This window comes from Phyllostomus discolor, chromosome 6 (assembly GCF_004126475.2).
Source record: "Phyllostomus discolor isolate MPI-MPIP mPhyDis1 chromosome 6, mPhyDis1.pri.v3, whole genome shotgun sequence".
Classification (NCBI taxonomy): Eukaryota; Metazoa; Chordata; class Mammalia; order Chiroptera; family Phyllostomidae; genus Phyllostomus; species Phyllostomus discolor.
This window is the reverse complement of record NC_040908.2, coordinates 62,706,991-62,719,892: the sequence shown is the minus strand read 5'-3', so window position 1 is coordinate 62,719,892 and position 12,902 is coordinate 62,706,991. Positions and strand designations below refer to the sequence as shown.

Here is a 12,902-nt window from a genome sequence, read left to right as displayed (position 1 = left end):
TCACCTGGGCCACATTGGCCTCGTGGTTGCCTTCAAAGGTCCGAATGTAATTTCAAACCCTCAATAGTTAAGGAGTAGTCACATTTATACAGTCCTAAAGTTATTTGGCCCTTTGAAGGCAACCACAAGGCTGATGTGGCCCCTGGTGAAAATGAGTTTGATGCCACTGCTATAGTGTATTATACTGTGCCAGAAAGATATGAACAAACATAGAACTAATGAGAAAAAATACTGATGATCCAAACAACAGTGACTCGGGCCTCTTAGTACGAACAGTTTGAATAACCAATCTTGAGCTGGAACTACCAGTTCAGGTAAGCACTAAAACAGAAATGTGTAACAGCCAGCAGTTAAATTCAATTTTGGAATCAAGTGGTAAGAAGCATTATTTTGATTTTTTTAGCATATCAAGATATAGAAGCCATTAGTATTATATTCTTCTTTAACTTGACCTTTAGTTGGACAAATATTCCCCACCTAACACAATTTACCAAGGACCGCTGGATATGTTAAGGGAGGGGAAAAAATGGTGTGATGTATAGAGAAAAGTAACTTCTAGTTGACAGAATATTTAACATTAATGACTCCCCAAAAGTTGGATTTCACACATTATTTATCAGCTACTATAGCATCTACTATGATAAATCAGAACAGGACACCAACTATTTGAGCACCAAACACCAAGGGGCTAAAAACAACCGTGAGGACACACGAATGAACAGCAGCTAACAGTACTCCAGATGACAATGATTTTAGAAGTAGTCTATGCTGACTATGTCTTCCAAGTTTTCTACAGTAAACATGTACTACTCTTACATGTAAAAAGATAATACATAATTAAGCTAATGCAAAAGTAAACAAAATTTCTTCATTTTCATCAAAAAGCTAACAAAGTAATTGCAAATTACATTTCCTACAATTCAAACCACAAATTATAAATTCAAGTTTTTCAAGCTATAAATATAAGTGCCCTATTTTTTAACCTGGAGGTGTTTTAGACCATGTAATTTCTAATTTATTACTTGAATTTACTTGTACACATTTTCAAATTCTGTTATAAATAAAGCTACAAAATAATCAGAAAAAACTAGCATTGCTAATTCCTGCCCCTTCCCCTGAAATTTTTAGAAAAGTAAATTGACATCCATTACAAAAATGAGGTGATGGAATGCAGGAGAACGCAAAACCCAAATTCATAGGATACAAGTTTTCACATGTCTGTTTCTTAGTTTTATTTCTTGTCGTTCTATCTGAATGACAATAATGAATTAAATGTATTAAATTCATTTAACTTCTGAATATTGTATTAAGCCTAAATCTCAAAAGGGAAGGGGTTTAGAATAACTATTTGTAGGCTTCTCTCCCCGGCAAAATGTCATTTTCTAAACTAGGGATGATATACCCCCCAAATACATAAGCACCAAGGTGAAACCCTTGCCCGATAAGACCTCAGTCTCATACCCCCAGGCCTGTACTTTGGCAAACGCATTTATATTTTCCTGACCCCCCCAATTCCTTTTCCACAAATAACTGGACAGATAAGCATAGGTCATACAGTCACTCTGTGTTCTCTCCTAATTAAAAAAAAGGTTCATATACCTTTATCTCTTTTATGACCACTTCACGACCTACATCTTTTGTTGTATAAGTTCTTGATGGGGTTGTATTCCTTGGCAATCATAACATCCATCTTAGCTGATCTCTGAACTCTGGATATAAATCTCACAGCAACATTCTGATCCACACTAGCAGCTTCCCCAGATAACTTAACATTGGTGAATTCATGATAACTTCTGAGACAATGACATTTATTGAAAAAGATATAAAATATAAAAAACATCATACACAGGACAATGACATCTCAGTTCCCTACAAAGTAAGCACCTTGGGAACTCACACAGTTCTCCCAATCACCATCAGCTGCCCCATCATATTTTTCTGAATTTTTCTTTCAAATTTCCCTGAATCTCATCAATAGTCTGAAATCTCTTCCCTTTCAAAGGTGATTTTAGTTTTGGGAAAACCCAGAAGTTGCAGGGTGCCAAACCTGAGGTATAAGGTGGCTGAGTAACCTGGGTGACTTGATGTTTTGCCAAAAAACTCTGCATAAGACATGATGCATGAGTGAGTGTGTTTATCGTGATAAAGCTGCCACTTACTAGTTGCCCATAGATGCAATATTCTGAATCATCCAGTTTCCACAAAGGACTGTTCAAGCTTTAACGCAAAATCTGATACAGATCAGTTGCTCTACTCGCTCAGTCATTTGAATATGATGGCCACACAGTACACATGCTTACTCAACAGTATCTACTGCCCCAATGACCAGTGCAGTGAAGTCATCATTGTTCATGATGCACATTCATTCCAGTCTACTCTCCTTGGCTGCCAGATTACACTGATGTCATTCCCATTATATTAACAATGGCTGAACTTTTACCAGACAGACCTCATATATTTTACTGATTAAGTTGTTACAGTTCCCCCAACTTTTCCCCCTTTGCCCACCCCAACCAAGCACCCTGCACTCCCTCATGCAAAATGCACCCCTTTATTCATGTTAATGGGTCACGCGTACAATTTCGTTGGCTATTCCATTTCCTATACTATACTTTACATCCCCACGACTATTCTGTGACCCATTCAGTACTTCTTAATACTCTCACTTCTTCATCCCTCCCCTCACATCTCCCCATCCTGGTAACCAACAAAAAACTGTATCCATGATTCTGCCCTTGGTATTCTTGTTTGCTTAGTTTTTTAGATTCAATTGTTGGTATGTAATGTGTTTATTGCCATTTTATTGTTCATAGTTTTGATCATCTTCTTTTTCTTAAATAAGTCCCTTTAACATTTCATATAATAATGGTTTGGTGATGATGAACTACTTTAATTTTTTCTTGTCTGGGAATCTCTTTATCTGCCCTTTGATTCTAAATGATACCTTTGCTGGGTATCATTTGATATCACTGATAGAGCAATCTTGGTTGAAGGTCCCTGCTTCTCATGACTGAATATTTCTTTCCAATCCCTTCTAGCCTGCAAAGTTTAAGAAATCAACTGACAGTCTTATGGGCATTCCCCTATAGATAACCCACTGCTTTTCTCTTGCTGCTTTTAAGATTTTCTCTTTAAGGCTTGGCTGAATACTGTGTTCTTTTTCTCAGTAGTTTACACAGCCAGACATCATACAAAAGTAAAGTCTTCCCTTTAAAGTGGCTATGATGGTACGCAAAGTGTCTTCATAGCATATCATTACTTTAAAAAAAAAGATTCTCTCTTTATCTTTAACTTTTGGCATCTTAATTATGGTGTGTCTTGGAGTGGGCCTCTTTATATCCATCTTGTTTGGGACTCTGTCCTTCCTCGACTTGCATGTCTACTTCCTCACCAAATTAGGGAAGTTTTCTTTTGTTATTTTTTTCAAGTAGATTTCCAATTTCTTGCTCTTTCTCTTCTCCTTTGGGCACTCCCATGATGCAAATGTTGGTACATTTTCTTTTTTCTTCTTCTTAGCTTCATCCAAGAATCAAAGCAATGATATGCCCAGGTCTTTTTTAGCCTGTTGAGGTACTAAGTTCCTTGAGCATCCCCATAATCTGTGTTTTCAATTGTGCATCTGATAAATTGCTCATCTCCATTTCATTTAGTTCTTTTTCTGGAGTTTTGATCTGTTCTTTCATTTGGGCCATGTTTCTTTGTCTCCTAATTTTGGCAGCCTCCCTGTGTTTGTTTCTTTATGTTAGGTCAAGCTGCTATGACTCTCTGTCTTGGGAGCATGGCCTAAAGTAGCAGGTGTCCTGTAGTGGCCAGTGGCACCGCCTCCCCTATTACCCAACCTGGGTACTCGAGGTGCACCCTTCTGGTTTACTGAGTACACCCTCTCCTTGCAGTTGAGCTTTGATGCTGTTGGCAGATCAATGGGAGAGATTTACCCAGTCAGCTACAAGGATTAGCTGTGACTACTGACTACCAACTTCTACCCTCTGTGGAGGATCAGCTGTGCAAGGGGCAGGGTGGTGGTGCTCCGACATGGTCTGTAGTTGTTCACTGGGTGCACAAGCTCTGGGGTTTCCTGGGTGGTGCAGGCCAGGGTCAGCTACCACCTATGTTCCACCTGAGGCCACCAAGCATGAGCTACAAAAGCAATCCTCAGGTGACTGACACTTGTGCTGGACTTGAAGGTTCCCAGGTAAGGCCAAACTGATCCAAAGCTGACTGCTGCTAATGCCAAGCCTGGGGCTGCTTAGCCAGATGTATGGTGGCTCACTGAGGCTGGTTGTCACTTGAGAGGGCTTAGGAAGATGTCAAGTCTGCGCTGAGATTACCCATTCATACGGAAAAGCCACTGTTAACAGCATGGGTGGGCTGTAAATTGGGTAGGGCAGAGCTTTAGGATTTCCCCATGGTGGTGCAAACCATGTGAGCCAGGTTAATAGAGTCTCAGGTATATCCCCCACCTGCCAGCTCTATGGCTCTGTTGGGGGAGGGTTCAGAAAAGGAACAATGGCCTCTGCCCAGTTTTCTGTTTCAGAAAAAGCTGTCCCCCCAGCTCTTACCCTGATGGCAGCCATTTTTGTTCCTCCCCATATGCCACTGGATCCTTTCGAGCTGCTACCCTGGTATTGGAGCTCAGAGGGAGTGGGTCTGAGTAAGTCCATGTTCAGGCCCTTTAAGAGGCACTGTTTGGGAACTAGGCTGGGGTGCTCGGTGTAGGGCTGGGGCTCCTCGCTCCTGAGATATTCCTCCTGAATTTTTATCCACCACACATGGGGGTGGGACCAGCCCATTTCACGTCTCCATGTCACGTAACAGTCTGGATGGATATGGTTTCTTTGTGTATTTGTTGGACTTCCATTCAACTTGATTTCTGATGGTTCTGGTGATGTGTATTCTGTTGTTCAGTTGTAATTTTGACGTGGTTGTGTAAGAAAGCAAGCTGTGCTTACCTATGCCTCATCTTGACCAGAAGTCTGATCTATTTTCTTTCAATGAGGTTACTAACTTCAATGCTTTGGCCTGAATGTTAGTTAAACCGAGCTGTTTTTGTCTTTTTTTTTTAAGTCTTCAATCCAAAGCAGAATATATGATCCATCATTTAAACCACAAGGAGCTTTCTATTTCCTGTGCAATTTTAATTATAAGATGTTGAAGTAAACTTGATTTTTATATTCAGAAAACTGTTCTCATATGCTTTTTTACTACAGCTTTGTGCAGGCCTAGGTTTTGTCACAGCTTCACTTTGTTGTTTTCACTTTCAAATCTTTCTAATAACATTCTATTAAACTTCCAGTAATTCATTTTTGTTGACCAAGTCTCTCTTTAAATAATCCATGTAATATGTTACATGGGTTTATCACTGGGAGAGAGGTGCCAACACAACCACACACTTGCTGTCCGAGGGTGTGATATATAACAGATGCAGAGTGAACTAATCGCTGAAAGACTTAGAAAGAAGTGATGCGACTAATGGTGATCATGAGGCACACCTGTTATTTATATAGTGATTTGTAGACTGAAGAGTTGACATGGAAGTTATGTAATTATTCACAGTTAACATATATTACGGTAACTGAAATTTGAACTGTGTTGTTGGAGAACCAATGTTATTCAAACTGTGGTACATAAAATTTGGGCATATTGTACAGAGAGGGTTGTCCATAGGTGCAATAGAGAGAAAGAACATAGGGATCTTAGAGGCAGGAGGTTACTTCATAAAGACAAGGAAGGCTCACAGCGGTACAATAAAGAAAGATGTAAATTTGAGGAACTGATCAAGTTTGGGATTCTATGTTCTATTACCATGGACCTGGAAGAATTAGAAAAAAAATAAGATTAGTTTTCTATTTTCCACCAAGATGTCTGCCCCTCCACTCTTCTTTTTTAAGGCAAAGGAGGGCTAGGCTAGAAAACCAAAGGGTTTATGCCAGGAAGGGATATTATGCAAGCAGTGGATGAAGAAAGCAAGGGTTGTCCAACAGGATAAATTAAAGGCATCAGTCATGTAATATGAAAAATTAAAGAAGGAAAATAGGCCCACTGAGAATAGAATGAAGGTAGAGAGGTGCAGGCCAAGAAAAACATGCAAATATGTTCAGATAATCTGGTCTAGCAACTTGCATTACCATCAACAGTGATGTGTCCAGGTGAATTAAAGCTAGTCCAGTGAGAAGACTTGTTCCCTCTACAAAATTAAAAGCCTTTCTCCCAACATAGATGCTAGTTAATTTTTTACAAAAGTACAAACACAAATTGAGTAGCTGAAAATAGGGTTGAAAAATTCAAGGCCAAGGTTGAATTACCACACTTTCCATAATTTTCCTAATTTACTGAACTTTAGATGTTCTTCACTTGAACCTCTCACACGGCTCACTGTATAATCTACTTGGTAGGAAGGTTTCTGGTCTCATAAGGCAGGGATTATGTCTTGCTCATCTTCTCACACCCCCTACTTTGAATGGGATATACAGATAAGGAGTATAGGTTAGAAGAATCAACTATTTGTGGACTTAAATCTAGCTCTGCAGTGTGAATTTGGGCAATCTACTACCTAATTCTCTAAAAGCCTATTTCCTTACTATTAAATGCGGGCACTTGGAAGGGTTGTGAGCATTAAAAGAGGAGACTGGTTAAAGCACTGTACACAGAGACTGGCACAAAAAGACATTCAATAATAACTTAGCATGTGTTTACTGAATGGATGAACTGTTACCATTCTTCAAAGTCATATTTTCAGTAAGAAAAGTATATTTAAGATTATATTTTTTAAAAGTTTCATGGGTACTTCCATGTAATACTCTGTGCCACTTTACTTTTTATAGAAGCAACTGTATGAGAATATGACAATGTGCATGTATGAGTTAATCCCCTTAAAAAATGTTTCAAGTTCTTAGCTAGAAGTTCACACTGAGTATTTGGGTATTTGATCCATGGGGCAAAAATGGGGGTAGAAGATAGTCACAGGCTTAATGAACCTTGTAACAACCAAATCGAAAACCTGCAAAGCACAAAACTATAATCAGAACCAAAAGATTAACCCACTGTCTACAAAGCACTAGAAAACATGACCAAAAAGAGATGAATCTAGTTAGTGATTTGAGGATATAGAATGCTATACTCTGGATAATGGCATTCTAGCAGAACACTTTTGATTTTTAATTTTTAATAAACCAATCACCACTATTGCATAAACCAGCAGGCTAGTAAACATTCAGTTATATTATAACTTTACTGTGATTTTTTTAAAAAAGAAATTCTGCTCCCAAATCTCCAATGTAGGCTAGAAGAGCATCATCAGCTTTGGAACCACTCCTTTTTAGAGAAATACTGCAGACAAAGAAATGACACCCATTAAGGTCACAACGTAACAACTGTCTATCTCTGTTCACTGCCCCTGCATCCTCCAGACCTTTTGGGCCTCTTCCATAAAAAGACCCTAATACTTACTTATTAGCAACCCACATCTACACAGTTACCCCACAGAAACACTAAGCATTAATTATCCTGCTTGTCAGGCCTCTAAAAAGACTTGGCACATTGTTAGCTCCACATTTAGAATTTCCATATCATTCCAAAAATAATTAACACAAGATTCTACCTTCAGTTTGCGGTTCTCCCCCAGGAATCTAACTGACAGAATTAATCTGTTTTTCTCCCTCCTCTCACAATTTGGCCAATCTGTGCTGGTGTCTATTTCTGGTAATAGTGAAATAAAAATGCCTCTTGCCAATTCCCACAGTACACTCCACTACAATCTGTCATTGCATTTTTCAAGGCTTACGAGTATCTCTTTTTTCTAGTTTCCTTTAGGCCTGTAGTCTTGGGGGTAAAAAATGAAGTTCAGGGAAATGAGTGACATTTATTTACTCCACAGGTGTGGACTTGGCTGATCATTACTGGCGACTAAATCAAGTGCATAAAAATTCAGAGAACTGCAAAAATGAAAATGAAAGTTCAGCCAAAAGTTAGGAACCCTATAAACTTTGCTTTAGAGACTGAAATGGACAGTTAACATATTATTTGTGAGAGATTTTCAATAGTAATTTCTCAAATAAGAGTTGACTCCATCACTGGAATTACTAACATTTTACTCATCTCAGAACTGGTGTGAATCTTCGTCCTTAACATAGCACTTAAGAAACTGTACAAACTGTAGAATTACACATTTAAATCTACTTAAAAACACAATACAGACACCTCCAACTTTACATGAGTTTCTCAGAAATGCAGTTTGGTAAATGTGCCTAATAGCAGGTGTAGCAGGGGCCACCCTATTGATCAGCACAATTCTGTACACTGGTGGTTCTTAATACAGTACTTAAATATACCATTGCCTTATTTACTGCTAATTTCCTACCACAAAACCAAGAGATTTTATTAACCTAAGTTAATAATAAGCATTTTACAAGCACCAAACTCCAGTGTCTTTCTTCTTAACTCCCTGTCCTGGCCTAGTCTAACTCCTTCCTCTTTAAAACAATTCCATGGATAGTTTATTTCAATTTTCCTCTTATTTCTATAGAGATTCTCAAGTTCCCTATTGTCATGGCTTGCCTATTCAATTCCATGGTGAGAATATATCCAGATGAGTGCTATTCTTCCTCCTGAGGAGTATCTATTGTCTTAGAACTTCATTTAAATTTTGCCAGCAGCAACAAACATAAAACAGACCATGGAAAATGATATTATTACCCCAAATATGTTTTTCCCTCTTGGCCTTTACATTCCATTGTGTTATCTTCCCTTCTGTATCCTTTCCATTGGACACACAAACTCACAAATATAAGGGCAGGAGCAAAAAGTAGGCAGCTTCCTGATCTGTAAGTGTAATTAGCTGTTCTTCTGCCATTTCTCTCTACCATAGAATCATTCTTTTCTGCCTTCTTTCCATTGTCTCTCACTATTTGCAATTACTAGCTAACACTCTCCAGACTTCCTTCTCATCTACTTCTTCCATGGCCTCTGTCCACATTAATTTTTTTGGCTGGCCTATCTCTTCAACTGCCTAGGCTGCCTGGAAGAAACTACTGCAGCCTCTCACCTTCCTCTTTCCCTTCTTAGGTCATTCCATATGCTTTCCTCCCAAGAGGTACAAAAAGAAGATGCCACACAATTGAAAGATATTTTCCCCTTATATCTGAACCACAATTCCCCAAACTGATGTCCTACATTTTTCAACTTTTGCTACACACAGAGTGAATTTTCTCCACCTTACCCATAAAAGATGCTAAGTAAATACTGCTTATATCCAGTGGTAATAGGCAAGAATTGGAAGAGTTTGAGTTGTTGTAATAGAGATTTCCATTAAACTATCATTTTGCAAACTTATATTCCATAGAACTGCAATTTTGTGGGTTTTAATAGGCATTGTGAGAGTGTGGGTGGACAAGGATTCTTTTATCAAATATGCATGGGAAACACTGGACACAAAATTTAATGAGTTTCTTAAGGATTGCTGATGGACCATCTAATATACCGAAGTAAATCTCTTACAGGAGAGTATTAAGGAAATATTTTGTAAAGCATTTATCATACAACCTTTGACTCTGTATCTTTTGATTTTCAGGTAGTATGTTCCAGATTTCAATTCCTCTTCTGTAAAATGAATACCTACTTCATAGGATTATTATGAGGATTATAAGTTAATACATGTAAAACATCTGTTAAAATAATGCATGTTAAAGTACGTATTAATGCATGTAAAATGTTCAGAACAATGCTAAGTACATTATAAGTACTCAACACTATAATTATCACTACATCCCCCCATGCTGGTATATATCAATAACATGGCAATAGTCCCAGAAAAGTGAAATGAAAAAACTTTTACTGTAATTTACACTGTTACCACCAACTGGATGGAACACGTCTTCCCTTTGCCTGAAAAGCATTGCTTGAGACAACAGGAAACATTTACAGAAAAAACTGATGTGTATGATACAGTTATCAGTAAGACATTTAGATGTTATAGAAAAAGAACAAAGTTAAAAGGGTCTTATCAATTTCCTTCATTCCAAAAGGAAAAAGCATTGCATACTTTGCTGAGGAAGTCCAAATACTAAGTACCATCTCTGGTACACAGTAAGCACTCTCAATAAAAGTTCTGATGAAAAGCCTGGGAAATTAATGGATAAATAATAAATACTACTTTGAATAACATATATTATTTCCAAATCACTATATAACGTCTGGAAAATCCATATATTTTTATTAGGTTCTCTCACTCCCCTTTATAGATGTTTTAGCTATACAAAATAGGAAAGGAGACAGAAGAGTGGTTGCCATACTTTATTTAAGAGGTATTAGAGGTATATGAATTTAATCTTCCAGGTGTATCACAATCTGAAATCTTCTTTAAAAAAATCAAAAAATTATAAAGGTACTATGCATCAATAGCCAATGGTACCATTTAAGTAACATCTATCTTCAAAAATATAGTACCTACCTATCTCATATTTAACTTATACAGGAATTTATAATTTATAAATTTACACAGAAATGTATCTATCTCTACCTGTTTATCAGGGCTGGTTCAAGAACCCAATAAAAATAAGTTATAAAAATTAAATAGGTTAATAGAAAAAAAATGTGTTTTATGAAATCAACAAGGATCTTCCAAACAATTTTTTTCTGGTAATAATAGTCTCAAATACTGCCAACTTTAAAACACCAGGATTCTAAGGCCATGATCTCACAACAGCATCACTGTTTCTATCAGCTAGTTTCTTCCTTTTAGGAACTTTTCTTTTTCTCCCACCCCCTTTCTTTCTTTCAATAAATAACCCAGTAATCCTCACATTAAAAAATTCTAGGACAAGGGTCAGCAAACTATGGTCAAGGGCCAAATATGGCTTGCTGCTCATTTTGTATGCCAGATGGCCAAGCTGGTTTTTTACATTTTGAAAGTGTTGTAAAATAAAACAAAGAAGAACATGTGATGGAAACCTTATGTGGCTTGCAAAGCCTAAAATATTTACTATCTGGCCCTTTACACAAAAATTTGCTGACTCTCTCTAGGATGGTATTTATCATGGCTTAATAATTTCAGACAATTCATAGCGTAACAAGTTCACAGTAAATAATTAAATTTTACAGTGGTAATTAGAACAGAACTCCATCATAACAATCTTTGTTCTCTTTACACATACAAGTTAGCTACAATTATATTGTTTTTTAGAATACTAGTGCAGAGCCTGGCCCATTATGGAAGTTCAAATATCAATCTCAGCCTGCCTGAATAACAGTGCTCAGTTACTAGTCTAAAGTAATGGTATAGCCTGGCTACAGGAAACCCTTTCTCTCATGGGAATTCAGATCAATTGATAAGTGAAGTAAGCTCTAACCGTTCCTCGTATTATACATCTCCCATATTCCCTTAGCTAAAAGAAAAAAAATAATTCTCCCTTGATTTCTCTGACACATACCCCAGATGTGATACAGATCTCAAAATCTCTAATGTGTTTTCTAAAGAAGTCTTCTTACAGGGTTCTCTCAAAGTATTCAAAAGAAAACAAACTCAGTAACTTACTCCAGAGCAGGTCTCAGAACTCTGACTTTTAACGCTTCTAATATTCGATTTAACTCCACAAATGGTTCTTTCTGACTGGGGTCAACAGAAAGACCAGACTCCTAAAGAAAAAAAAAAAAAAAGACAGAACTTTTGTTAGCAGTTATTGGGATAAAGAGATATACTAAAAGCATATTATAAATTAAATATGGGACAAACCATTCAAGATCTTTTTTACATGTATTTCTATGGCAGAGACTGATGACTGAGACCCATTATCATTCCTTCTCCTTTTCCGAAGTAGCAGAACCCCTAAATTTTAGCTTGGCATATAGTCATGTGAAATAAAGCTGGGTATGATTGCAACACAAAGTTCTAGCCAATGACCTATAAGCATGTACTCTTTGCCCCTTCCTGGAATACCAAAAGGTACAGCTTCACTGGTATACTTGACCACGAGGACGGGGGCAGCTTAGAAACAGGACAGCTACAAAGAGCCTTGGTCCCTAAGAGCTTCATGAAACATAGTATATGCTGTAGATGACTTACTACCTCCTATTTCTGTGCAAAAAAAAATTGTTTAAGTCAATGGTATTTTGGGTCTTTGTCACTTATAAACAAACAATCCTAAATGACAATTTACTTGAGGAATTTTATATAGACAAATATAATTCTCATAAAGTATGGAGAAAGACATGAGTTATAGTTTATCTGTTTAAAATATAAAAGGACTAGAGGTTTTGTTTACAGACTAGCCTGTAATTAAATTATTTAATCCTTACACTCCTTCAACAGAAAATACAATAAAAAAGCTCCTCTGCGTTTTGGCTAAGATTAAGTGTAGTATCCGTTCTTATCAGAAAATACAATAGCACATGGTAGCAGAGGACTCAATTTGAAGAGGCATAAATTTGGGACTGAATCCTACCTACTTACTTTACTAAGAACCTGTATGGCCTTGGGAAAGTTACTGCTCCAGACCTCAGATGCTACCTACCAGGAGGACTGCCATGAGAAATAAAGGTAAGTGGTAAGTACTCAGTACACAGCAGCTGCTACCATTATGATTAGATGGTATTTGGTAAACTGTTCTGAGATCCCTATACTTATGTCTAATAGAAATAAAAGATAAATGATACCCATCTGAAGTAAATTTTAGCTTGAAATTCATCTGATGAAATTCTTCAAGTTGGACTAGAACAGAAGGCCAGATATAAACCTCTTTGTTCTTTTCTATATTAACCTTCCCTATCAAAAGAGTAAATGAAAACAGTAGCACCCCTTCTGATGATTTTTTTGAGGACTCAGAACCAACATTTTGGGGCAGGAATAAGGAAATAATCCAATCAAGAAGTTCTAGGATTTTTAATGTTCTCTAATTACAAAAAAGATCTCC

General features: G+C 37.2%; 1 protein-coding gene and 1 non-coding gene across 2 annotated transcripts in view; one reads left to right on the top strand and one right to left on the bottom strand.

The window, feature by feature from the left end:
• The window catches only part of RMND5A (required for meiotic nuclear division 5 homolog A), a 64,627-nt gene that overhangs the window by 14,953 nt on the left and 36,772 nt on the right, over positions 1–12,902 (bottom strand). Inside the window, exon 4 of the mRNA XM_028514466.2 lies at positions 11,528–11,628. Within this exon, the coding sequence (XP_028370267.1) occupies positions 11,528–11,628 (101 nt within the window). The remainder of the gene's footprint in view (positions 1–11,527; positions 11,629–12,902) is intronic.
• Positions 3,137–3,274, top strand: LOC114501163. The gene has a single exon (XR_003684925.1). It is a non-coding gene; the product is annotated as a small nucleolar RNA SNORA15 (small nucleolar RNA).